A 27,013-nucleotide genomic window follows, 5' to 3' on the forward strand; every position below is an offset into this window, starting at 1 on the left:
CCTGAAATGTGTGTCTGCACAGTGTTTTTTTTTTTTTTTTTTTGTTCTCTCCACTCAGTATAAACCTGTATTCTCGGAGAATAACTCCCGTTTAAAGTTTAACCTTCGGTATAAACATTAAAACCCAATATAGCTCTGTGTTTCTAAACAAGGAAGCTCTTCCTATTCCTTTTCCCCAGAGCACAGATGTCTTGTAGTAAGAACATGCGTTCCAGCCGGATGCGCTGCAGTGGGAATATTTGATCCTTGTGGAGTGTGAGTGGCTGTGTATGGCACAGATGACAGGCTGCATACCAATTGGTTTGCCTTCGCCTTGCACTTGTTGCGTCAACCTCAGAGCTGGAATGTCTGATACTGACGTCTGATAATTACTTTTACTGTTGTCAAAAGAAACGTTTGTCCGTCTACTTATCTGCTAATGTCCCCACTGCACTTACCTATTATATCGATAGTAAAGGGAGAAAAAAAAGCCTTCGACGTGGAGTGATTCAATAGCAGACACTTTGTAGTTTGTGATCGAAACTGGTAGTGGGTGGGTGCTTTGAAATAAAAACATAAAGTGCCGTAATAAGTGCTTTTTTCCACCGCCTAGCTGGCTATGAAATGGCAGTGGAGAAAGAAATCAAAACTGGGCACAGATTAAAAATAATGGGCAAACAGCTGAAAGCACAAATTATATACACTGTTTACTGTGCACTAATAGTATAGGTTTGCAACTAGTCAGTACGAAATCAATGTTCCGTGCCATGAAGTTATGCGGTACGTGTGCCGACAGACATCAATCGCAGTCCGCAGACTTTAGAATGTCACAGCTAATTAAACTTTAAAGAGGGGGAAAGAAAAGAAAAAGTAATTTTAATTTAATCCTTGTTTTTTTCAAACATCTCACTCAAATTGTTTTACAGTCATCCGCAATTTCTTTTAATTTTTTGCAGCTGCGCTGAGCTTCTTCATTTCCTCGGGGCATAGAATTGTGGGATAGCAGAGCACATAATCAACACATTCAGAAATCAAGCGTTTGTTGGAATACTTTCCAACTTTTTTGAGCCCCAGTAGTTTCAACTTGGATATTGCTTTTATGTCTCTGACATCCGTCTGTATTTCCTATGGTAACGTTATACCTCACTAGTTAAATATTCCAATAAGAAGAGATGGGAGAACTCGCCAGTCGTGCAAAGTCAGTGAAAAAATATGTTTATTAAAGTAAAGCAAAACCAGGTATGAGGTGTGTAAGTCAGTGGAATCAGTCATGTCCGTGTGGGCGTACTGATCAGGTGCGGTGTGGTGTTGTGGAGTGGAAATAAATAAAAAGCCAAAGGAAACAACAGTGTGGGCGCTAATGAGGAGAGAGAGACACAGAGTGAGAGCTGGCAGACGGAAACTGGCACTTTTATATCCGTCTGGATCGCTGGGCCCAGGTGCTCCCTGGTTGATATCAGCTGATCACCTCGGGGAAAAGACACGGTTACGTCTCCATCAAGCAGAGTAAAGGCAGCCTAAGCAGGGGCCATCACATTGGGGCACTGCTTAATATTTGTCATCCGCCGCTTTGACGCAGCTTCCATCCAGTGGACCAGCTGCACTTATGTGGGTCCACAGTTTGTCTATGCAGTGAGGGTTTACTACTGACCATAGGTGCGCTTACCTGCAAATAATATTAATTAGATCCTATTTCTGCTACTAGTAAACTTAGAAGAGACTTGATCTATGTATACATTGTAACTAAGTAATGCATTATTATTAGATTGTTATACTGACACATGAATGCGTAGCTTTTAAACTTTATGAAAACGTGTATTCTAATCCAGTGATTCCCAGTGTGGGCTCTTTTTACATTTTTGGACTAAAAGTTAGAATTGGTCTGGTGAAGCTAGACCATAGACTGTACATATGGACATATGGACGACGCATCCCCACTTCCTTGCACCGCCCCAAACTGATGCTAGAACCTCATTCAACCTGAATTCATAGAACCTCAGTTAGGCTAACAATTTTTTTTTTTCGCCAGTACTCCTTGTAGCTGAAGCTACTTTGTGTCCACCGCTATCTTTAGCTCTGGAAAGCAGTCATTACTGGCACACCACATACGCCGCATTTAAAACTCCGGCATGCTGCGACATGATGAGAGATTTACCTGATGCTGATTAGCATAATCAACAATGTGAATACTCCTTTGACAAGAACAGACATTTTTACAGTAGTCAGTATGTTAAAATCCAATGATATGGCTATAAGAAAAGTATGAATACCTCATAATTGCACAGCACTTAGTTATGTTCAAATGAACTAGAATAACAATACGTAACTGACACAATACTCTTCAGTTTTCACATATACTTGTGTGGCATTGTGTAGGCATTGTTCTGGAAATGCATTTGTAATCTGCAGCCCATCGAAGTTTCACCGTGTACTTTAAGCAGAGCTGGATCCAGCGAATACCTTCACAGAAATCTAAGTAGATGGAGGGAGAATTCTGCAGCTGTTCTGGCCTGTGAAGTTACTAGTGTTGTCAAAGTTAGTGTGTGAATATATGTAAAAGCTGCGAAAAGCAAGCAGAATGGGACTGTGAATGGCAGTAATACGCCCTGTAGTGTCAAAAATGAAGAAAAAAAAAAACCCCAAAAGAAGCGGAAGAAGAAAGGAAGAAAGTAAGCAAGCAAATGGATAAAGAAACAGGTCTTTCTGAAATTCAGATTCAGCTTTAAAGCCCTGTCGGACGGTTCTCTTGACAAGGCCGAAGTTACCGTCGTTATCTGCTTTTACAGATAACGACGCCCCAAACTGATGCTAGGTTCCCGGGGAAATGGGTTCACTTGCGTTTAATTAATGCTGCGCTCCACCTTCACCAGTTTCAAATAAATGTTTTTTAATTTGTTAATTATATACTGTACTTACTTTTTATTTATTTTTCCCATCTCTCATGGTCCTACAGACCGTTTCACGGAGAGGTTGGCATGGCAACTTGTAGTCATTGTGATGTCATATCCTGTTTCTATGACATCAAATAACTAACTAATATGAGACCTATCAGACAAATGGATATTTGAATATGCATTATTGTATTAACTACCTCAGATGACAGAAACCACCCTTGAAAAATATTGTGTATTTTGTTTTAGTTTGGCCCCAGTCCCATCCACTAACATGGAGGAGGTGGAGCTTATCACCTACACTGCAGTCACCAGGGGGAGCTCTACACGATATAGCTCAATTATTCTGGCTGAGTTAGGAGAATAAGGGTCTGGTAATGCACCATCACGATTTCATTCTGGAGCATGTTTAAAGTGATACAGAGGAAAAATATGCTCAGAATATTTTTTATAAACAAATTTAACTCTGTCCATCCCAAAATTAGGATGGAGAAGTTGATCTGGCTTCCAGGCTGTGGTGCTACCGCTAAGAATGTGCATGTTCAGAGGCATGTGCATGTTTTTTATTATTATTATTATTAGATTTCAAGCCTCAAAATTAGGAACCACTTGCATATATTTTGTAAAAATATATGCAAAAACTGTCCGCTGTAAAATATCTGCAGCATAGTAAAAAGTGAACAATTTCCAAAATTCTACAAGTATAAATGGGAAGAATGTGGAATTAGTTAAAGCTACAGTGTATTAACTTCTGTCTCGCCTTCTGGTAGTGAAAGTAATTTCACAGACACACACACACACACACACACACACACACACACACACACACACACACACACACACACTGCTTACTCATGCGTATGATGTGTGCCTGTCGTCCACAGTCCCTCAGTTCCCTCTCTACTTCCAGCACACAGAAAAAGCCACATTAGTGATTATCCATGTTTGTCCTCAGCATCGATTTCTTTCTTTTGCGCTCTGTAATCCTTCCTCTGAACAGAGTTTTCTTTTTTATCTGTTTCATCTGAATTCATAGAACCTCAGTTAGGCTAACAATTTTTTTTTTTCGCCAGTACTCCTTGTAGCTGAAGCTACTTTGTGTCCACCGCTATCTTTAGCTCTGGAAAGCAGTCATTACTGGCACACCACATACGCCGCATTTAAAACTCCAGCATGCTGCGACATGATGAGAGATTTACCTGACGCTGATTAGCATAATCAACAATGTGAATACTCCTTTGACAAGAACAGACATTTTTACAGTAGTCAGTATGTTAAAATCCAACGATATGGCTATAAGAAAAGTATGAATACCTCATAACAGCACTTAGTTATGTTCTAATGAACTAGAATAACAATACATAACTGACACAATACTCTTCAGTTTTCACATATACTTGTGTGGCATTGTGTAGGCATTGTTCTGGAAATGCATTTGTAATCTGCAGCCCATCGAAGTTTCACTGTGTACTTTAAGCAGAGCTGGATCCAGCGAATACCTTCACAGAAATCTAAGTAGATGGAGGGAGAATTCTGCAGCTGTTCTGGCCTGTGAAGTTACTAGTGTTGTCAAAGTTAGTGTGTGAATATATGTAAAAGCTGTGAAAAGCAAGCAGAATGGGACTGTGAATGGCAGTAATACGCCCTGTAGTGTCAAAAATGACGAAAAAAATAACCCCAAAAGAAGCGGAAGAAGAAAGTAAGCAAGCAAATGGATAAAGAAATTCAGCTTCAGCTTTAAAGCCCTGTCAGACGGTTCTCTTGACAAGGCCGAAGTTACCGTCGTTATCTGCTTTTACCGTTGATGTTAACTGATTCACCACTGGATCATGAACACGGCTGAAAGCAGAGAGCTCTCAGCTCTCAGTACGCCTTTCATGAAGCAAGCAGATTTGTTCTCTCCCCTGTTGATAAGGGCAATAAAAAAACAGAAAAATATGATAAAACAGATTGTAAAAAGTGTGATTAGTTTGTGTTAATCCATGTTAACAGTGGAAATCAATCCATTATTGGCAATTAAATATTTGAATCCAGTATTCGAGGTGCAAATCAGCGTACGAAGTACAGAGCTATGCTGAGGTTTAGGTCTTTTTCTATCTCTTTCTCTCTCTCTCTCTCTCTCTCTCAGCACACACACACACACACTCACTCACACACACACACACACACACACACACACACACACACACACACACACACACACAGTCTTTGCAGACCTTACATCTGCCGTCTGTCAATAACCCCACTGATTTTTAACTACCTGCTGTAATAGATCACACACACACACACACACACACACACACACACACACACACACACACACACACACACACAAACACACACACACATTTACTCCACCTATTTTTCCCATAGCGATTTTGTCAAGGCTTTGATCAGAAGTAATGCACCAGCTGTTTCCACAAATCCCCCATGTATCTTGTCTGACTGGATTCCCAATAGGAACAGTCGGACTCTTTGCACTTATGTATAAATATAGACATATATATAAATACGTGTCATATGAAATGCGTTTACTGTCATTCATATATTCTTATTTAAAAAAAAAAAGAAGAAAAAAAGGATCTCCTGCCAAATTGAGGCCCGGTGAGCCTCAGAAAGAAGATTTAGGGGGGTGAGGGTGGGGGGCTGTCGAAGAGACAGACGGTCCGATTGAGAGAGGGAGCAAAAGGGAATTGGAGACGGAGATGAAGAGAAATGAAGTGAGACAGAGAGAATCAAGGGGTGGGTGGGTGCGGGTTGGAGCAGGAGAGAGAAGGGGATAAAGTATTTGTCACACTACCTCCTGAAAGAGATTGAAAAAGAGGGAGTGGGAGAGCAAAGTGGAGGTTGTGCTGATATAAAGCTTTCTCGTGCTTTTAAACTACTGCTGTCCACTTAGCTTCAGCCCTGCCTTGTTTCGTGTTTCTTTTAATTTCTCCCTTTTGCTCATTCTCTTGCTCCTCTCTTCCTCCTTCGCTTTCTTCTCCCACTTCGTTCCTATCGCCGCCCTCCTCTTCCTCATCTGTCCTCCCTGCAGGCACGTCTATAATCCAGGTGACGGCGACAGATGCTGATGACCCGACATACGGGAACAGCGCCAAGCTAGTGTACACACTGGTCCAGGGCCAACAGTACTTCTCCGTTGATCCCCAGACAGGTGAGTGTGTTCATGTCTGTCACACATCGCCCATCGCACATGGCCGACGAACTACACGATGCACAGATGTCGAAAAAGCAAATACGCACACGCGCCGCGAGAGTGCAAATATGCTCAAGATGTTGAGGAGCAAACAAGTGAATTCTGTCGTGATTCGCGAGCGACACGCACATACGCTGCTGAACATGTGTGTGTAGTTAAGATAAGGGCCAAAGGGGATAGCATACACGGGCGGAGGAAAACGGCTCTCAGCGGGTCGCCGATCGGCAACACATGCGCGTGCATTGAAAGTAACACTTCTCTCCCTTGTCACACTTAATCATCCATCTTTCCCACTTCCCTTTCTTCCTCTTGTGCCCCATCAAACACCAACGTTCAAACACACACACACTCTGTTCCTCTCTCACTGCCCCCCCCCCCAACCCTCCTCCAGTATGAGTTGGCAGAAATGTATTCATGCTGCCAGGGTCTTTGCACGCTCAACAAAACACAGCCTCAGCCTTTTGTTATTATTTCTTGATGAAGCGAAGGCAAAAAAAAATAAATATATATATATATATATATATACTAAATAAAAAATGGCGTGTTTGAAGACAGACGTCAGCAAAGGTTTGTGAACTATAATGCAGGACAGATTGCGAAAGGGCTCAAAGAAGCCGTCTGCTCCGCGCGCTGTCACAGTGTCTCCGTGTCACACGTCGCGTGTCACCTGAGGGCAAAAAGTTTTTATTGTTGAGCGGAGTGAAGTGCGGAGGGTGAGGGAGGAGGGTGGTGCTTCATTTATTTATTTATTATTTTTTTTATTTTATTTTATGATGATTACTTTTTTAGCACCGTACCTTGAGGGGAATCACAGACTGTAGTTGAGTCATAAACGGCATTCTAACCGTCTGATGCTGTTTTGATAGACGACGCGCGCAGAGACACTTCAGATGTGGTTCACGGCGAGGCTCCTGGAGGGGCTCCGTCGCATGCATGTGGAAGTATGCCCCCGCGTGTTGGTGTTTATTTCGCGGGCGCGGGGGTCACAGGTGGCGGAGCGCTTGGGCGTCGCTCATTGACTGTCGGCGTTCGATAATTGATTGCCTTCACACGAGGACCTCGGCGCTCACCAAAGAGCCGCGGTGTTTTTTTGCAATGCTAATTGGTGAATCTAAGCCCAGTTCTGCACAGTGTGTGTTAGCCATGACACTGTGCTATTAGACGCGTTTTAGTATTCTGAACGTGTCCCCCTCTCCTCCTCTCTCCTCGCTGCCTGCTCTCCATCTCCCTTTTTCCAATCACCAGTGTTTCTCATTAGCTCCGTCACCACAGGTTTTGTTCCAAATGTGCGTTCTGAGGCGAGGCTGTTTTTCCCCTGCATTCAGTCAGTTTGTTTATGAACTCTGCTCAGAAACCTACATGCGTTTCTGCTCCTTTCCATCAGCATCCAGAACACCCTGCGTTGAATGTGATTCACCTTGAGCTGCCAAGTCATCCAGGCTGGTGTTTTGGCTGAAGAGCAGGCAGCACTTGATGTGCAACATCCAATCACATTTAGCCGAATGGGCTCTTTTAAACAGAGGAGGTGATGGAAGTTGAAGCATGTGTAAATGGTGTGTCTTGGTGTGCAGTTAAAGAGTGTGAGAGACACAGCGAGATTTTACGCTCCGTCGGTGCGTTGTGCCGCCGCCGTCCGGTGATTTATCTTTCCCGTATGAGCCTTGTCACGTATCTGCGTTCATGCATTCGTGTGTCGGTGTGCGCGATTCTGTGCGCGCTCAATGGGACATTAAGTTATGTATTGTCGCTGTCAAAAAGGAAACTGAGTGTCTACAAAATGTCAGAAAAGCTGTCAGGGAAAGCAGCCTTGTCTTCGTATTACGAAATTGTCCAGTACGTTTTAAAAGGGGGCTTCTAAAATGCCGTATTGGTCTGAAAGGAATTGTGTTAGTCAATTCACAAATGATCGCACATTAATTGATGCAAGGGTGTCCAGTGGAGACAGGATGTGAGGGAAATGGATGGAGAGACGAGTGGGGTTGAGGGGGTGGATGAAAGGGGCGCCAAGAGAAGGGATGAGAGGCTCTGAAGGGAAGGGATGAGAGGGGAGAACTTGTAGATGTATGATGGTTTTCAGACGCAGAGGAAACCAAAGAATGAGATTCAGGGCGATTGCCCACTCGGGAAGCTTCAGCCCCTCGTCCCCCAGGTCCCTGTAATGAAAGATGCGAGAGGAAAAAGAGAAAAGAGACGGATGGGGAGGCATATGACATATAAAATATGACATATGAAAGACATATGAAATAGAATGACAGAATTTGCCGGTTGACAATCCACTGGTCAACTGACTGTCAACCTACTTGAACTGATGTTTTACAGACATAATACATGAATCTGGAACTGTTTAGTACAGAGGTCTTCAACGTTTTTCAGACCAAGACCCCCAAACTGATGGAAAAATGAAGTAGGGACCCCCTACGTACTATATGTGTTCAGCCTAGTGCTATTTATGAATATACAGTATCATCATCATTTTGCAGTCAGTATTAAGCTATCCCTTATCCTTTTACTAAAATATGTTGGATTCGTGTTTACGTGTATTAAAAGAAATCAAAATTTGCGGGGGGAAATAAAAAAGATATCTGAAAAATGTCCAATCAACCAAAGCTTTTGCGACCTCCCTGCAGTACCTCCACTGACCCTCTAGGGGCCGCGTACCACCTGCTGAAGACCTGTGGCTTAGTATATTGGCCGAACCGATTTATGGCACTGTGCCGCCCTCATGCCGTAAAATGTACTCCAAGAAAGTGGCACATTGGCGTAGTGGTTAGCACTGACGCCTCACAGCAAGAAGGTTCCGGCTGCTTGGGAAATCAAGAAACCCACAGCCTTTTATGAATGACCTTCCAACGAGTGTAACTGCACTCTCGAGGAAGTCTTTATTGAAGGGTTGTGACTTTCTCACTTGGTAATGATCAGTCATATGTGAAGTTATAATTAGTAATAAGTCATTGATAAAAGGTCACGGTGTCTATTAGGCTTCTCACTGCAGCACCTCGTTGGATATTTAGTCCATGTCAGCGGCATTTGCTGTTTTGACTGAGTCATTAACAGTGACCTATTACAATAATCCATGATAACATGTGTTAATATAACAAGCAGCATGTGGCTGATCCACAAGGACTAAATGATTGTTAACAAATTAATATGGTCATGAGACGAAAGCCAGTAAAAGGATGCCTATAAATCCCACACAAAGAGATTATCTGTCGTGATGCCGAAGGTGTGACACTCTACTATGTTTACAAGATATTCTCCACTTAAAGCTGTGAATTGAGCTGGATGAGATCCCAGTTTGCAGAGAGATTTTGTTCAGAAAGCTGACCACAGGCAAGAAAATGTGTTTTGGAAGCCGGGTGCTTCGGTGCAGAGTAATCATAGAGTCATAAATATTGATCACAAAACCCTTTTAGCCTCACACAGATATATTATGGTCATTTTGTGCTGTTTTGCCACAGTAAAAGTCTTGTTTTAAATGCTTCACACCCACGGCCTGTGTGTGTGTGTGTCTCTCTCCAGGTATTCTACGCACAGCTGTACCCGACATGGACCGGGAGACCCTGGACCAGTACCTGGTGGTGCTTCAGGCCAAAGACATGGGGGGCCACCTGGGCGGACTATCCGGGACCACCACCGTCACTGTGAGGCTCACCGATGTCAACGACAACCCTCCACGTTTCACCCAGAGTGAGTTAGTCAATGGCTCCTACAGCCCCCCCCGCCCCCAGCAGGGGCCGAGAACACAACATAATAGAGGAAAATGACTGTATTTTAGGCGTGCTGCGCTGCCCACTACACGCACACATGTCTTCAGTAATTGTATGTAATAGCTCCCACCCACAAGGATGCGCTGTTTGCAAATACATCATTATGGTTTGTGTTACCGGATTGGTGGGGCATCGCCTCGTTACAACAGCGCCGCGTCCAGCGAGCTGTCACTCATAGAGAAGCAGCAGCAATTACTTTTAACCGTCCACTTGATTATCTTATATTAACCGTCTAGAAGTCATTATAAGGTGAAGCTAAGACAAAACAAACGCACGGTTTGTTTAGCTCCGGAGGGCAGAGGGATTCTCAGACCTTTTTGACCCCGGAGGTCCCGTCGGGCTTCTCACAGCAGCAGTCGGGGAAAAGGAGACTCCTGCAGAGCTGCAAAGTACCTCATCAGTCCTAACTCCACTCCGCAACCGTAGGCCGGCTACCGCTTCCAATGGAAGCAGATTATTTGATATGATCTGACAGTTCCTCGACGTAAGTCGACCTAATTGGCTTCCTAGTAACTCTTTGATAACATTTAACTTAATTTCTGTTTGAGATCATGAAGTTGCTCTAGCGCAAGCGCGGAAAAAAATGGGAAAGGTTCGCCTCGCCTGGAGCTCTTGAGTTATATTGTTGATAAATTAAATTAAATCGGGGCTTTCTCTTGTGGCCTCGTTCATGATCTCCTTATTATAAATAAAACCAAATTATTCATTTGCATAAGGGCTGTGGGTCACTACGAGGATTTCAAAGATGGCTTATTAGAAATTGTTGTGTAAATCATTCATTCAGCTTGGACGTGCCGGCTGCTCTGAGCACTTCTCACTTTTCTGAATTTGCCTGCCTCTCTGTTGTTAAATTGGAGTACACTGATATGTGTTAGAGGCTGATGTTGTTCAATTTTATTTTTTGTGAGGCTGCCAAAAATTGGTATGTGTGTCCTTTATTACAGACAAAAGGACGAGGCAGCTAGTCCTCCTGTGAATGATCAAGGACACCAGAAGGCCTTGATGGCCAGTGTTCTTGTCATCTCGTACTTAATATAATCCTTTCTTTTTTCCATTTCCTTTCCAGGCAAACTCTATCTCCTCCAATTAAATTGCTGACCTTCGCTCAATTAGAGTGAAGAGAGCTGCGTTTGCGATATAGCTTTTGTGCAATAGCACTTCATTCGGACTTTTCAGATGGGCAGATGGGAAAGATAAGCTACTTTGTCATCGAACTGTTGTCATAAAAATCACTTATTTTCCAGAAGCGTGATAACTGCTGTAAGATTGAATGACTTGCCAGGAATATCTAATTGTGATTTTCTGCACAGTGATATGATCGTAATTTAAAACTGTGTAATAATACCTAAATTAATTCACAACACACCTTTTACAAGTCCTGAGTTTATTAAGCCCTAATGTGAGTGTGATTGGGCTTGAGCACTGTTTGGTATAATTATGACTGAAAAACAACATTGTATTATTTTAAGAACGGCTACATATTTGTGGGAATAACATTTTTAGCCTCCACAAACTCTACTGCATCCGCTACAGTATCACCTGATGACCCTGTTCATACACGGGGCAAATCTGTGGGCCAAACTACAACAACTTACTCGTTGTTGAATTCAGGGCACCGGCTTGCACCTGCACCTTCTTCCTCTTCCGTGTCCCCGGGGAGGCATCACTTACGGTTTAAAAACCTCTGACCTTGATCATTTTTCTAGAGCTGTTCTGTTTTTTTTTTTTAAAGCCAAAATGAGATGTTACATAAAGTTGTGTGTCTACTTTGATGAAAACCAGCTTTGGTCCCTGTCAACCAGGGAGTTTATTTTTTCTAGGCTGTGCCTGAATTCGCCCCATAGTTTGCTCAGTATATTGAGGACACTCGGTAATTTTATTCAGCAGTTAGCAGTGAAGTCAGATATCTGACACTTACTAATCACTTTTAAGTTTGCGCAATGAGTGTTTTCCCCACTACATTTAAAAAAAAACTGTGAGTAACTTAGTGGAGTATATAGAGTGTTCAGACGTCATTGCTTACATCTTCAAGCTGCACAGTTTCCTGATGGATGATGTTCAGAGGCAATGATTTCTGAATGAATGATTGAAGTGTCACGTACAGTCCTCAGTGTCTGCAGGCAGGAGGTGCTTGGGGTGGATGGAGGGCGCACAAAGCGCACAGCTCTCACACCAGATTGTGGTGTTGCATTCATTTTCTGTGGTGGGGTTTAGTTGTTGTTCACCAGGTATAGTGAGGACCCAAACAAAACCATACAATGTGAAAGATGATCTTCTAAAAACGAGTGGATATTGTGTCATAGAATGATACAGATATATATAAATATATAGCTTTGAGATGAATATAGATTGCAATTAGCCAAATCTGTTCTTTATTATGATGACAGAAAACATAACCATATTGTAATTATGTTTCTTTCTAAACACATTTCATGTTGCAGTCTAGCTGTTTAGGATTCTCTATGGCAAACTGTGGCTATTTAAAAACTACACACCATTTCATTTTAATTATTAATAAAGGAATTTAGGGAAACTGTTAATAAATACATATCTTAGATGTCGTTAGATATACAGTCACACTACAGAGTCTTAATATCCAACTGGTGCAGGAGCACACGGCAAAGCCGAGAAGGGCACATACGAATGTGGTTTCTCGTCCGACAGCGTGTTGCCTCTAGTGCTAAAATTGAACAAGGACCTCCTGAAGAGAAAGGTTTGTTCATTGAGTTGAACTCCCATCAGAGATATTGTTTGGAGCTGGGCTTCGTGAAGGACTGGGAGCGTTTTTGGAGGAAATCTGGGCTCATTCTGATCCGCTTGGGTGATGAGGACCCTCATGGTGCCAGTAGCTGCTTTGAAACCTCACTGTCTACCAAAACCTCCTGGCGGGTGTCTTTTCTGGTTGGCAGATGACTCCCTGCATGCGTGTGGTTTATTGAACGTGCTGTTGCTAGCCGACATCCAGAGCTTGTGTGTGTGTGTGTGTGTGTGTGTACATGGGCGTGTGTGTGTGTTGTGAACATCCTCCATATTCCTGCGTTTCTGGGTGTATGTCCCTGATCCTTTGCTTGCCTTTATTTTCCTCCGTGTTCCCTCATGCACTCCCGCTCCCTTGTGCAAGACTGAACACCATCAAAGCCAGCCACCCCGCCGCTCTACTCAATTACACACCCAGGCTTTTAAACAGACACCCTCAAATCCGGCCCCTGCGTCTCTGAAGGTCAGCACTGCTTATTCCTTGTGGCATTTAGGAGAAGGAGAGGATTACAATGGAGAGAAGGGAGCAGGTATCTGCTGCTGCATTATAGCCTTAATAAGAAGGAAAGAACAAGTCCAGCTCTGCGGGGTTGTCTTTTCACACTGAGAATGTCTCCCTAACCAAAACATGACTTTAAGTGGATTGGTTATGCGTATGGTTCTCGTACGATTTTTGTTGCGTTTTGATGCTTTAGCGCTGCGTTCCTTTTATTTTTCATCCTCATCAAATGATCTTTTCAAAGGGAAGCAGTGCTTTTTTGAACATTTTTTTTTTAAATGGCAAATACTTAGGCGTGTCATACACTGTAATTTCTTCTGCTGAAAACAGTTCATCATTGTTTGAAGTCTTTATTCTGGAAATATCATTGCATTAGTAATATTTTCCTGCTGGCTAAACGTTAATAATCCCCACAAGACTGTTTGATGTAATATCTTTTTCAAGACAATGTCAAATTGTGAGCTGGTAAACTCTTGTTTCCCAGCTGCTGTCCTAAAATTGTGTAGTTAACAACCCATATGGACGTAAAAACTACGCTAAAGGGAAGTTTCTGTTGCCGTCTCATTTCCCACCAACTCATTGCCTGATTAAGCTGTTAATTACGGTCGTGCAGTGTGGAATACATGGATGACTAATTGTCTGAGAGTAAACAAGGGTGCTGGGTATCAAATCACACCTCGAATTATCAACTTTCTCTTACAAAGCCGCAGGATAGCGCCACACTAGTGGATGATTTCCTACTCCCTTGGTAATCCATGGGGAAATTAAGATGACAGCACTGCCACAGCACTTCACAGCAGCCGTAGTAACTTTTCTAGTAGGGCCATTGTGCTGTTGGTGGGCTGATTTCCAATTTCACATCCTTGTTTTCCATGTAGTCGTTCTTTTAGACATGTTTTTCCATGTTTACTATAGATGAATAATTTATGGCTGTGTGTTCCCCACAGCTCAATTCTCCCTGGGATAAATTGAAATCAAGGCAGTAGAAACAGCTGGAAGAGTGCCTAAAAATAAGATGACCACTTAATTTAACACAAAGAACAACCTCTTTTTTTTTTTTATTCCAACCACTCGGAAAAGTAGGTTATTTGAGAGGATAACCTGCCTGGAATACAATGATGCTCAGAAAACCAAGACATAAACAAAGAGTTTTCGGTCTTTTTTAATAGATTCACCTTGCTTGCCCTGAATATCGTATCCGCTAATACATGAAACACGGCATCCCACTTCATCCAGCCTTCTGCTTTTCTTTCTTTTTGTCACCTTTACTCAGTTCCGCACTTACAGATGCTACTTTGTAGATTTAGCATTTTGCACCTTGACACCTGAGGAAATGGTGAACAAAAGACAGAGCAAACAAAAAAGGAGAGATAAATGTGCAAACACTTGCTTTTGACATCTAAATACATAAAAATAAACATGACCCAGTTCTTCCTGTTTCGTGAGAAGATTCCTAATATTGCAGTCTATTAAAAAACAATGCTGTATAATAAACACTAGCACCATTGATAGGTTTTCTTCCAGGGCAGCCTGTTTAGTTGCAGTTTAACCCTTTAAAGCCTGAACGTATTGCTGGTGATACATCAAAGCATGCGGCATTTAAATTACCGTAACTCATAGTGATTTGCTCTACTGACAAAATTCAAAGTGTTGCTGAGCACTGGGAAGTTGTGCTTTTGTCTGGAAGACCTTCGTGACATCTCAAGGCTATAACTAACTTCATTTGTACCAATTCATTTATAATTATTACCATAGTGGCAGCTTTTTTCTCCCGGAAAACGCAACTTTCCAGTGTCCATCGGTGAGTTACGGTAATTCAAATGATGGATGTCCAGATCTTAAAGGTTTAAATTAGTCACATACTGATAGACTAGTAATCCAGCAAAGTTGAGAGAAGTGTAGTTAGGTAGTTTTAGTTCAGCCGTCTGGTATAACAAGACTACTCTCTTCCTGTCTATATATATATATATGCACTGTATACATATGCATGTGTGCAGGCGTGTGTGTGTGTATATACATATATGTATATACACAACCAATCAACCCCAACTTTGCTGCCACTGACAGGTGTGGTGAATAAAATTACCTTGTCACAATGGCATCTGTCAAGGTTGGATATATTAGGCGGCAAGTGGAAAAATCTTGAAGCTGATGTGTTGACTGCGGGAAAAATGAGCATAATCACCTGACCGAATTTGACAACGGCTAGATTGCGACGGCTCCACGACGGGGACAGCAGGTCTCGTGAGCTGTACCTGGTATACTGGTGGTTAGCACAGAAATTGGTTCACCCGTAGGGACAACTGTTGAATAATCGGTGACAGGATGATTTGGACCCGAGTCTCCCTGATGCCTGTGTGCAGTGAAGGCTGGTCCGTGTGGCACGGTCTCATAGAGGAGCTCGTACCGCACAAATTGGTGGAAGCCTTAATTCAGCTCTGTTAGAGAGGTGTCAGAACGCACCGTGCATCACAGTTTGCTGCATATAGTTTTGAGTAGCTGCGCAGCGGGGACCCTGCTAACACCTGTCCACCAGTCAAAGTGCCACAGTGGAATGGGCATGTGGGCGTCAGAACCGGACCACGGAACAATGGGAGATGGAGGCCTTGACCGGTGAATCATGTTTTCTCTTACATCATGTGGCGTGTTTGCATTGTTAACCCAGAAAAAGGGGGCAGCGGGAGGCACTAAGGCAGACCGGTGTAGGCAGTGTAAGTTTCCCTGGGTAGTGGCATTTGTGTTGATGCTGCTTTGATACACAGTCCCAGGCTAAACACTGTGGTAAACTGTATTTTCTTATGGTTGTGGCCTCATTCAGCGCGATAATGAGCCATGCACACGCTGCAAAATAAAAAAGTACTGTTCACCTTGAGTTTCAGTAACAGGACAAACAGTTAAAAATAAAGTTAAAGGAAAGTTTTTACTTCACCTCCAGATTCTCCAGATCTCAAACAGATAGAGCTTCTGTGGGATGTGTTGGAAAAACAAGCCCGAAGTCTGCGCCTCACAGATTACAAGACTTAAAGGATCTTCTGCTGACGTTTTGGTGTCTGACATCACACAACTCCTCCTGGGGTCTTGTGGAATCGATGTCCCGACGGATCAGAGCTGTTTTGGCCGTACGCAATGGGAGATGGTTACAATGTTGTGGCTGATTGGTGGAAACCATTCGCCTTCATTCATCGCAGATACCAAAAAGTTAAAATCGGTATCAACCTTTTTGCAAGTTTTGCTGTGATTATTTGCCTGGACTTCTGTTTGGCATGTTAAGTATTTAAAACCTCATTCTTGACGCTGGAAAACAAAGTGTGAAAAAACATCACTCCACAGTCCATTTACTTTGAGGACTTTCCAACTATTCATCAGAAGTCCTTGAAATAGTAACAGCCATTAAGCCTGCATGCCCACAGATCAAGTGTCCATGTGCATGCAGCATGAGTAGAAGCAAGCGGACCTTGAGTTCACGGCTAAGATTTTAAGATGTTACAGGACATCTCTTCACAGATGTCTTTTATTTCACAGCAACCTTAAATACAGAACAACTGGGTTACTTGAAGCTTGTCAATGAGACACATCCAGCAAAGTGCAAGGCAGGTAAATGAAGGGGTGCAAATTTCCTTCATTGCTTTCGTTTATTTTCATCGTGCCTGCCGTTTTAGAAGTGCGGGATCACGATAAGAGGCGCCGTTATAGCCCTTCCTAATCTCAGCTATTGTAACTGTTATACCATAAAATAACATTTCATGCGCGAGCAGTGCTAAAGCTATTAAACAGATAAATATGGCAACACGTGACGGCAGTGCTGAAGACTCGAGCTGGAAAAACATAAAGAGAATAATTAAATAAGACTTTGCCTTGACTCGAAATTAAAAACCACTGCAGAAATGATCTGCAGTTCAGTGTTTTCTTTATTTCTAATACCAGGGAATATCTCTTTCCATGGGCTTTCTTTGTGAAATATCAACACCAGACAGGTGATCCGACCGCCTCAAATAAATCTGCGAGGCAAAATATTGACGGAGTACCTAGTGGCGGTTTGTGCAAGCGCGTTCAACGCGGTGAGAAATTCCCAAATGCGTCCAGAGACTCATAACTCGCGCCCGCTGAAAACTTTTAGTCTCCTCTCTGCTCGGTGACAAGTCCACAGACGGAGGCGCAGGTGCCGCTCGCCGTTTTTATGTGATTTCCAAACAACCTTGGCTTGCCAACGGTGCCACATAAAAACGTTGAGGGAGCCATCACTCTCCCAGCGGTTTGATGGATGGAAAGATAGATGGGCTGACAGATGACTACATAGGTAGCGGGAGATAAGATCAGTGTCATTTTATGCACCGGGGAGTTGAGACAGAGAGAGAGAGAGGGGGAGCGATGGAGGGAGTAGTTAGGTGAGGGCTTCATCATAAATATTACTAATTCATTTCCCTGCAGAGTGAACGTGTAATGGAGAGAGTGTGAATGGGACGAGGCAGAAAGAGAGGACGGGGGTGTGTGCGCGCGAGCGAACGCATGTCCCTGTGTGTATGCTGCACACGTTGTGTATGTGAAGTGTGAACTTTTTGCCGAAAGAGAAAAAGAGAAAGATGGAGTCGCTATGAAAGGTGTGATGAAGCCGTCAGAGGAGTGAAACAAAAGGAAGGAGCAAAGAGGGAGTGGGTGAGAAATTGCTCGAAAAGAGAGGGAACCACAGGACAGACAAGGAGACAAATGTACAAGAAAGGGAGCGGGGGAGTGAATGAAATGGAGGGAAACGGGAGGGATAAAGGGGGTATTATGTCCTTTAGTGAGAATGAGACACGCGCACGCAGGCAAAAAAAAAAAAAAGGCAAAGAGGCGTGCAGACAACAAAGAGGGATGAGTGGGTGAACTAAAAGTGTGCTTACAGATTGGTATAATGGCTTAACCTCGTTCATGTGTTCGTTATCTGGGGCCCAGGCTGCCTCTGCATTTGCTGAATTCTGCTTTTATTTACAGTAGTTACAGTTTCCTGGCTTGTGTTGATGCCTGCTATTTGGCCGTACACACACACACACACACACACACACACACACACACAGACACACACGCACACACACACACACACACATAGACACGCACACACCTCAGTCAAAGGTGAGGAGACAGGGACACAGAGACGTGACAGACTTTGTCATCTCCTGTCAGGCCGAGGGTCACACACATGCATCCCTGCACGCACGCACGAACGCTCGACACACGCACGCACACACGCACGCACACACGCACGCAGCCTCACTCCCACTCTCTCAGTGTGTGCTTTTCAGGCACCCGGTACCCTTGTGTCCCTTATCGCACACTCTCCCATCTGTTCCCGTTTTAAAACACCCTCAGCGCACAATCATTTTTAGTCAGCGTGGCAGAAAGTATCTGTGCTGAGAAATCTCACTTGTCAAACCATTCACTTTCACAGTTTCACTGTAAACTATTGTGTCGCTATCGTTAATGAACATTTGTGTTCCCTGCCAAACAGTCAATTCCACGCCCGGGTTTAACAAAAGGCCATCAGAGTATCTTCAAATACTGTTTTTTAAATTATGAATAACGGTTTGTACAACATTAATGCTTAAAATAACGTCACTTGGTCATTAGAGGGGTCGTGGGAGCTGCCTTTCTGGCACGTTCTACAGTGACAACTGACAGCCCACGTTATTTCTGTTGCGTCCTTTTTAGCATTCGGGCCACATTCAGAGCAATCTAATGCATATCGAAAATAGCTTGTGTCCTCTTCAATAGGGCGTCAATAATGAATTTAGTTAAATGCCATGACTAATGTGCATTTGTGCTCTAGTAATGGGCTCATCAGAGTTAAGGGACACGCGCATAGGCCAATCCGGTCCAACGCGGCCACCCACGTCCCGTCGCCCTGTCCAACGATCACCGCCCACGCGCTGACTTCCCCCGTTCTTTGGACTGGCACGATAAAGACGTGAAGCCGGCAGTCTTCAGAATGCATAAAAAAAGCGAGTCCTGGGGGCAAGTTCACCAAAGCGTGAAAGGGAGGGTGGGGAGGGGTGAGAGATGGTATGAGGGGAGTATGAGGGGCTGGAAGGAGAGGAGTAAAGCTAATGGTTTTGTGCCGACTGTGGTAATAAGGCAACCTAAAATTCACTCCACCTCACACAGAGCTGGAGAGATGCGAGGAAAACGGAATGAGTGTTCTAATGTGTCAGCATCTGTTCAGGTGTGCACATTTATTTTTGTATATATACATCAAGCTTAGGGCTGTGGTTTACTATTGACAGCTGTGAATGATAAAGTAGGACTTAAATGTACATTTTTCTCACTTAACTCGTATGATCTGTCATGCACTACTTATGCGAAAATATATATATATATATATGCAGCCATCTCAGGGGCGTGTTATAGTGCTGAGGAATGAAAAGCCTTTCTGAATTGGCTCCCTGATATTACAACGCACAATTAGGCCCGCCATTGCAGTGCCCTGGAGTCAGTGGTGGCGCAGCACAGAGAGGGGTCTGCTTGGATAGACCCCTCCAGGCGTTCACCCTGTGTGGGTCTGAACGCCGCTGCAGCCCCACTAACTGCATTGTCAGGCGAATGTGTGTGTCCGCAACTGCACTGGTGTTAAAGTGGCACGGCCGGCCGGCCTTGTGGGTTGTGGCTTTTTGTTCTCTCCCCTCGCTTGCGCTTTCTTTTTCTCCCTCGCATGTACTCGCACAACAAACGAGGCTGTGCACTGGCGTTAGAGCCACATCAAATTGGTGGCTCCTATGAGGAGCCTGCGGGCGGAGCTTCCCCGTGGGCTTCTCGATGGGCTTTTCTGCCACAATTTTGCGTCGCCAGAAAGAGCCGGCGAGGAGAGGTTCATCGTGCGGTAATCGCCCTATGCAACACGCTGTTTGTGAAGGACCTACATGCAGGAAATCCGGCCTGGAAGCCGTAGAGGGTCTTAAATTCTCCACGCTGAGAGAATCTCCATACTCACATTTCCCGCCATCGCAGAGAAAGAAAAAAAAAAAATACCAGGGAAAATTAAAACTTATTTAACCCCCCATCTCAAATGGGATCACTTATGTCCCACTGCGCTTCCTGCGTATCAGCTCGGGCTCCTGTGGAAATTAGGTGAATCCATCACACTTTGCACGTGCTTCTCCTGGGCCCTTCGCTCGCACAGAACGCACAAGAAACGTGGGGAGACAGGTTGCAAAGAGACTGTCTTGACAATATATTATTTTTTTTCCCCCTTACTTTTTCATCTGACCTGGCACTGTGCCCCCTCGCGCAGAATAATAGGAGCTAAAGCCATTCTTTTTTTGCCGAGCCATCAGTGAGCCATGGAGAGCCGGAGAAGAGGAAGTGATTTCCATGTTAATGGGAACCTTCCCGGCAGCGTCTAAACCTCTCTCTCTCTTTTCCTTCCCTCCCACCGCCGCCGCTTCCTCTCTTCCTGTCTGTTTTGTGCTTACCTACCTTTATCTGCCGTCGTCCCCGAGCACTCAATCCCTCTGCTGTTGTCTTGCAACGTTACCTTTCACCTCTCATCCTCTGTTTACCTCTTCTCTCTTCCTCCTCTCCTCTCTGGTTCTCTCTTCCTCTCTGTCGAGCTTGATGAATGGAGTCGCTGGACTGTGAGCAGCACATCCTCAGCAGCCACTGCTAGCTGTTTGGGCGCATTTTTTTTTTTCCTTTTTTTGTTATTTTCTTCCTTCCATTTAGCCTGTCCATTGTGGTGTGCATGTGTAAAACTCCCACAAACTCAAGCCAATCAAAAATGGATCCTTAGACAAAAGATAGGAGCACTCTTCAGGCTATTCTTAAAATCCCCTATCCCTTGCTAATATGGAGCTACACTGATGTCCACTCGGCTGAACATGTACACTCCTCAGCTAACCTTGTGAGGGTCCCTGAGCAGCCAACTGAACATGCTCCCCAAGGTCTCTGACATCCCTTCCTGCCCCCTTCACACTCTTGACCCTGTTCTTTGTGGCCTCCTCAGGACGCAGCTGTGAATGGGCCAGCCTGTAATAATGTGTGAAGTGACTCCTTCCACTATGCGGCCTCTGTCAGGAAAAAAGCGGCGGTGGGTAAACTACTTTGCTGCAGGAGTGCAAAATGAGTCGCCTCAGCCCAGTGTGCTCATCCGTTATACATAAGGCAAGGCCAAACTGAAGTTCCCCCTCCAACACTTTACGGAACGCGAATAAATCATGAATATACCACACCATACTGTGTAAACAGATGATCACTCCGTGAGCAGAAGAGGCAAAGTAAACTTTGGGGGATGCAGGGAGACAGACGGGACGCCAAGAGGGACCCCGCAGGGCCTTGTGGGAATCTGTAGCTTCCAGCTGTTTAAATAGGTTACAGATGAACAAAGCTTCCGTGATTCTGAATGAGAAATTCAAGAGGGAGGAAACGTTGTAGGTGAGGCAAACAAGAGGCCCGTCCTGGTTGGGTGAGCAGACCCTTATCGGAACTCCAAGGTATTTATTTATACAGCAAACTGAAACGAGAGAGAATCAATCCACGCTCTAGATTTCTAGTAAAAAATTAAAAAAAAAAAAAAAAAAGTTCAGTTTCTTTTCCTGTAAGTCAGGTTTTTATGTCGTTGTTGAAGCTGTGCACCTGCAGAGTCGTCGTTTCTGCAGAACCGTATGAAGGCTCCCGTGTGGTTTAGAGCGTTGTACTGTAACTGCTGCACTGGCAATTATGGGTTCAGTTCTTACCAGGCTCATTTTGCTACGGCGCATGAATGCAGAGTAAACTGCTTTGCTTACGACGATCCAAGGAACAGAGAGGGGAAGACCTGCTTCCAAAAGTAATATGTTACACATAAAACCTATTTGTCTGCGTTAATGATAATAGTAGTTATATTTACTTTACTCTTTACTCTATTTATCATCTGACACTATTCTTCTCTTCTCTTCTTTTCTCTTCTCTTCTCTTCTCTTCTCTTCTCTTCTCTTCTCTTCTCTTCTCTTCTCTTATGGAAAAACAAGCTGCGTTTGGGCAGAGAATGAGTTGATTGCTAGAGGTTCATGTTCATGTTGCTAGAGTATGTTCCTGAACCCTGTACAACATTATAGACATAAATAATCTACAAGTGGACGTAAGAAGATCACTGAGTGCCCTGTATTGTGCAAGAAAGGTCAGATCCAGCTCTAATGGAGATTTTGGAAAACAACAATGATGGGTCACGCAGCTAAATCAAATCCCTGCTTTAAACTACTTATGCTTTACTGCTACATGCGGGCAAGGTAGGGTATGTGACTGGTTGCCACGTGTCACGGTGTTGCCAGATGCAGCTGATGGTTTTGAGGACAAAAGCTATTCAAAATGCACACAAAACCGCCCAAAGTATTAGACTGATATTTTGTTTAGGACTTCACCTCGATTGCCGACGCAAGTATAAAAAATGACTAGAAATCATCCAATAACAACTACTCACATGAACGCAGCGCTAAGCCATTTGATGCAATCCACTGGTACGCAGATGGAGCACTTCTCTACTCTTTAGAAAGCAGCGCAGTCACCGCACACACTGTCCTGGAAAGAATCACTTTTAATGAGCTTTTAAAAGTATTCAGAAAAATCCCAAACGAGCCCAAGTTTTGCTCACCTGCCCAACTCAACATGTTCATCATGATTTTACCTGCAAAATAAGATGAAAGACCAGCCAACTGTGAGCGAAGCCACCCCAATCTGGCAACGCTGCCTGTGACAAAGTGGCGACCAGTCCGGGGTGCAGCCATCCCCTCCCATAGCAATGCTTTATGCAGACTTGATGACTTCGTTACCTGGATTGCTTGCTTCCACATGAAATTATTGCTATTTTCCACATTTTATATTTTCCCACTGAAGTATTTCAAACAGCGACTGTCAGGGGCAAAAAATATCATCATCATAATTTCTACTTTGCCCGAGTGTCGTGGAAAAGGAAGTGGTCCTCCTTCTTGCTGAAAGTCACTGCAAGAGTCTTCATAAATAACCCTGACGTTCTTCCGTGAGGAATGTTTTCAGGCTCGGCCTCGCTTTCAGTGGGATTCCTGCGTGTGGTTCTCAGGTGTTTGAAATATACAAACCCTGATTGTGTTTCCCAGACCCGCCGGCATTACCAGACACACGCAGTCACTGTAAATCACTTTGCACAAACAAGCATGGGCAGTATTAAATTTGGCTACTGTTGAATTCTATTCGTCTGCACGAACTCGCAAATTGATGCTTTTTCTCAGGAGGAATCATTTTCTCATCGCGGCAAATCTGCGTCCAGTGTGCAGCCTGCCTCCAGCCCGATTCCACACCTTGAGTTAATTAAACCTTGCCTTCTATGCACCGGCGCATTCTGTAGAAAATAAATAAATAAAAAATACTTAATAAATCAAAAAAAAAATGTCTTTTTTTTATTATTTCTAAAACCGTTTGACTAATTCCGTCCAGCCCCACTGCTCGGTCTTAGTTGCAGAGAGTTATAATGATTACTGCGATAACCCAAACAATTAGGTAATAGGCAATAATTTCCAATAATTGTTATTCACTAATTAAGTTTTACATCTTCAGAGCCCCAAAAAAGGGAGATAGAGGAAATGAAATGAGAAACTAATTAAAATGGAGGTGGCTAATACCAACCCGCTTTTTATCCTTTTATTTTCTCCATCCCTCTCTCCCTCTTGCTCTGTATTAATATTTCATCTAAAGTTCAGTGCTTTCTGCTTCAATAGACAGTAAAATCAGTGCTGGAAACATTGCTCTCAGTCACATCTCTCTCCTTCTCTCTCTGTCTTTTGCTCCTTCTCGTTCAGTCGCTTTCAGTCCCATGTCGTATCCCCCCCCTCGTCTCTCGCCTCTCGTAATATCTCGCTGGTTGAGAGGAATAGCAGCGGCGGGTCTAACTGGTTGAGAACTTTCCCTTCTTTTAGTCCCATTCAGCCAAGCAGCCAGCCAGCCGCTTCATCATTTCATGATTTCGTTCATTCAGTGTGCTCCAGAGTCACTCAATGTAAAGCTTTTTAGCCACTTGATATCCCGGGTAAGCCGGCGCTGGTGCTTGTAATCTCTTTGTAACCTTGCAGTGGGAATTCATTTAAAAGGAACACAGATTACGTGACTTCCAATAATGCCCCATTCTACATTTGCCAGTTATTAGTACACGTGTGCTTCATTGCTTTATGCCTTGCTCTAAAAGAAACCGGCATCGATTCGGGATTGACGAAGGCCGACGTTGTTGAGCGCAGTTTGCACTTAGGCACCTGGGTGCGCCCACGCTAGAGCACGAGTGCAGGCATTCACATACTAATGGATTAATGGACACACAAACACACACTAAGGCACACCCTGCCTCCTCCTCCTCCTCCTCCTCCTCCTCCTCTGTATGGCACTAGAACAGAGTGAAGTAATGGCTAATGGCCTACCTCTCTATACAAGGCAAGTTAAACAGCAGCGCGCGGGGCTTTATGCCGCTCTCGCTGGAGCCTGCAAAGGAAGAGATCCACTCCACTCCATCATTAACCCCATTAGCACCCATATAGAAGGCGTCACTTTCACTTTCCCTCACAGTGCACGCAGTTTAATTTAACCCCGTGGTGGCTTGGGAAGAATAAAAATTGTGCCTTGACAGCGAATGCGGCTCTATTTTCCTCTCCCCGTCCCTGACTCTGCTGTTATCAGCCCCTCTCTCCCTCTGTCTTGCGATGATGCCTAAATCACACCGCGCTCGCCTTGATCCTCCCCTCCGTCTCTCTGGCCTTTTCCCTTAAGCCCTCTCGGGTATAAGTGCTTGTGTGACGGACTCTCTCCTAAAGGGATGCAGATTTTATTCAGGCTATTTTCAAAACCGGTGCGTGCGCTTTAGCAAGCTAGACATTTTTTTAATGACTCCCCTAACTCTGTGCCTTCCACCACCACCACCACCATCACAAGAAGCACGCCTCCCCTGCTTCAGATAAGATGTGGCAGTCACATCCTCTTATTTTTATCCCCCCCCCCCCTCCCCTGACCCCCTCTTCCTCCTCCTCTCCCCTCCTCTTTGGAGTGCTGTTACAGCACATGCTCCGGTTCACGCTTGTCTTCAAAAAATCGTTCCCTGCTGGTTTTTCACCCTCTCCGCTCCTCGGTTCCCACCTTCTCTGTCCCTCTCATGTCGCGTCTTTCATTCCACATTTATCTGCCTCTTTACAGTCAGCCCCTCTCCTTTCAGAGCACACCTCTCCTCTCCATCCGGCAGTTTGTCAATTTAAACTCCCTTTCCCGCACTTTTAAACCTGTATGAAAACGGCAGTCTCCCTAATTAAGGCTCGCCACCTGTCATTTTGCTTCATTTCCAGCTAATCCCCTTAACAGCACGGCCCCGATTCATCCAATCAGCTGCAGAAAGTGGCAGTCCCCAGCCCGCTGTAGCATCCCCCCGGTGAACTCCAGTTTGACAGCAGTCATGAGGGATCAGAGCAGCCTCGCAGAGCCTCGGCGAGAAAGAGATATGAAATGCCAAAATACGGCTCGGGAGGGCTTTCGATCTTCTCTTCCCTGGCACAATTACGGCCAGCTCGGCGGGGGGGCACCTACATTAGCGAGACATGATGCACTGAGCCGGCGTGCCCATGCTGTTTTCTCACGGCCCGCTCTAATGGCTTTACCTGCGCGAACAAAGGCGGAGGACAGGACGCAGCCACTCTCTGTTTTGATCCGACGTGTGATTTATATCAGGGGGCTGCTTTTTGAGGCTTCGAAACGCGTCGCTCACATTTTCTCCATTCGCTGTTTTTTGTCCTCTCCTCCCCTCCATCACAGGTGGAAATGATGTATGACTTGTGTTGCACAGCCTCCGTCCTCTGTGAGCAGAGAGCTGATAATGACTCGGTCTAGCCTACTTCGCCGGCATCAGGGCCCCCTTTGTCGCTCTTCTTTTGAGCACTCCCTGCGTGCGACAAGTGCGTGAGAGAGGGAGGAAGCAGCCATCTCAGGGAGCGCGGCGCCCTGCCTTTCCATACAATAGCCGAGATCAATCGAAATCTGACTCTCTGACTTGTAAATAACTTTCCTAATTTGCTGTCTCATTAGCAACGGGCCTGTTTATGTTCGAGCTGTCTTCGCCTCAGCCTTCTGGTGCTGTGTCAGTCGCAGATGGCAGGCATGGTAGTCACACCACATAAACTGGCATTTAGCATTGATTCACTGGCACGCACGGTCCCTTTTAGTGGGCAGACCCCAGCAGGACCACGTGGGCGTTGGCATACTCTGTCTGCAGCAGAATATTTTTACGTAAAGGATTGTTGCTCACGCACGGCTTTCTAATGATTCATTAGATAACGTAAAACGCTTTTGAACAAGAATGCCCAGTGATGTATTCTTGTAGGAGGTGGCCCAGTACTCATATGTGCAGCATGTGATTGTTCGTCATGTTATTCCTAAGTCATCAGCTTTACTGCACTGCTGTAATCAGCCTCCAGTTTTTAAGGCTTTATTAGCATTTTGAGACCTTTCTGCTTCCATTCTTTTTGAATTTGTAATAATATATAATAATAACACGTTTAGTAGTAGTACTGTAATCATGGTGTTTTTTTAAGAAATATAATGAGCATTTATCTGTTGAGCAATCTATGTTTGAAGAGGAAATAAAAAGTAGAAAAATAACAGTATATAAGTAAATGGGAAATAAGCGTAACAACAAAGGGGCCGTTCGTTTTTTTAAGTGCCGGTGGATAAGGTCTGGCCCGCCGGAGTCGGTGCTCTAAGTCAGGCGCTGGATGTGGGAGGAGGTCAGTGTTCTGGGCACGTCAGTCAAGTTCTTTCACACCAGTCTGGAAAAATCATTTGTGCATGGGGGCACTGCTATATTAAAATGAAGGAGACTTTTATTGGAATTATATAGCCCCATCTTTGGTCGACATGTTTAGGACGTGCTCCCACATTTTTAACATATTCTGTAACTGTTATATTTGTGAAACACCAT

General features: G+C 44.3%; 1 protein-coding gene across 1 annotated transcript in view; it reads left to right on the forward strand.

Annotated features, from left to right (window-relative positions):
• The window catches only part of LOC125010662, a 141,560-nt gene that overhangs the window by 72,985 nt on the left and 41,562 nt on the right, over positions 1-27,013 (forward strand). The window contains exons 4-5 of the mRNA XM_047589423.1: positions 5,908-6,027; positions 9,589-9,756. Coding sequence (XP_047445379.1) covers positions 5,908-6,027; positions 9,589-9,756 — 288 coding nt within the window. The remainder of the gene's footprint in view (positions 1-5,907; positions 6,028-9,588; positions 9,757-27,013) is intronic.

This window comes from Mugil cephalus, chromosome 7, assembly GCF_022458985.1.
Source record: "Mugil cephalus isolate CIBA_MC_2020 chromosome 7, CIBA_Mcephalus_1.1, whole genome shotgun sequence".
NCBI lineage: Eukaryota > Metazoa > Chordata > Actinopteri > Mugiliformes > Mugilidae > Mugil > Mugil cephalus.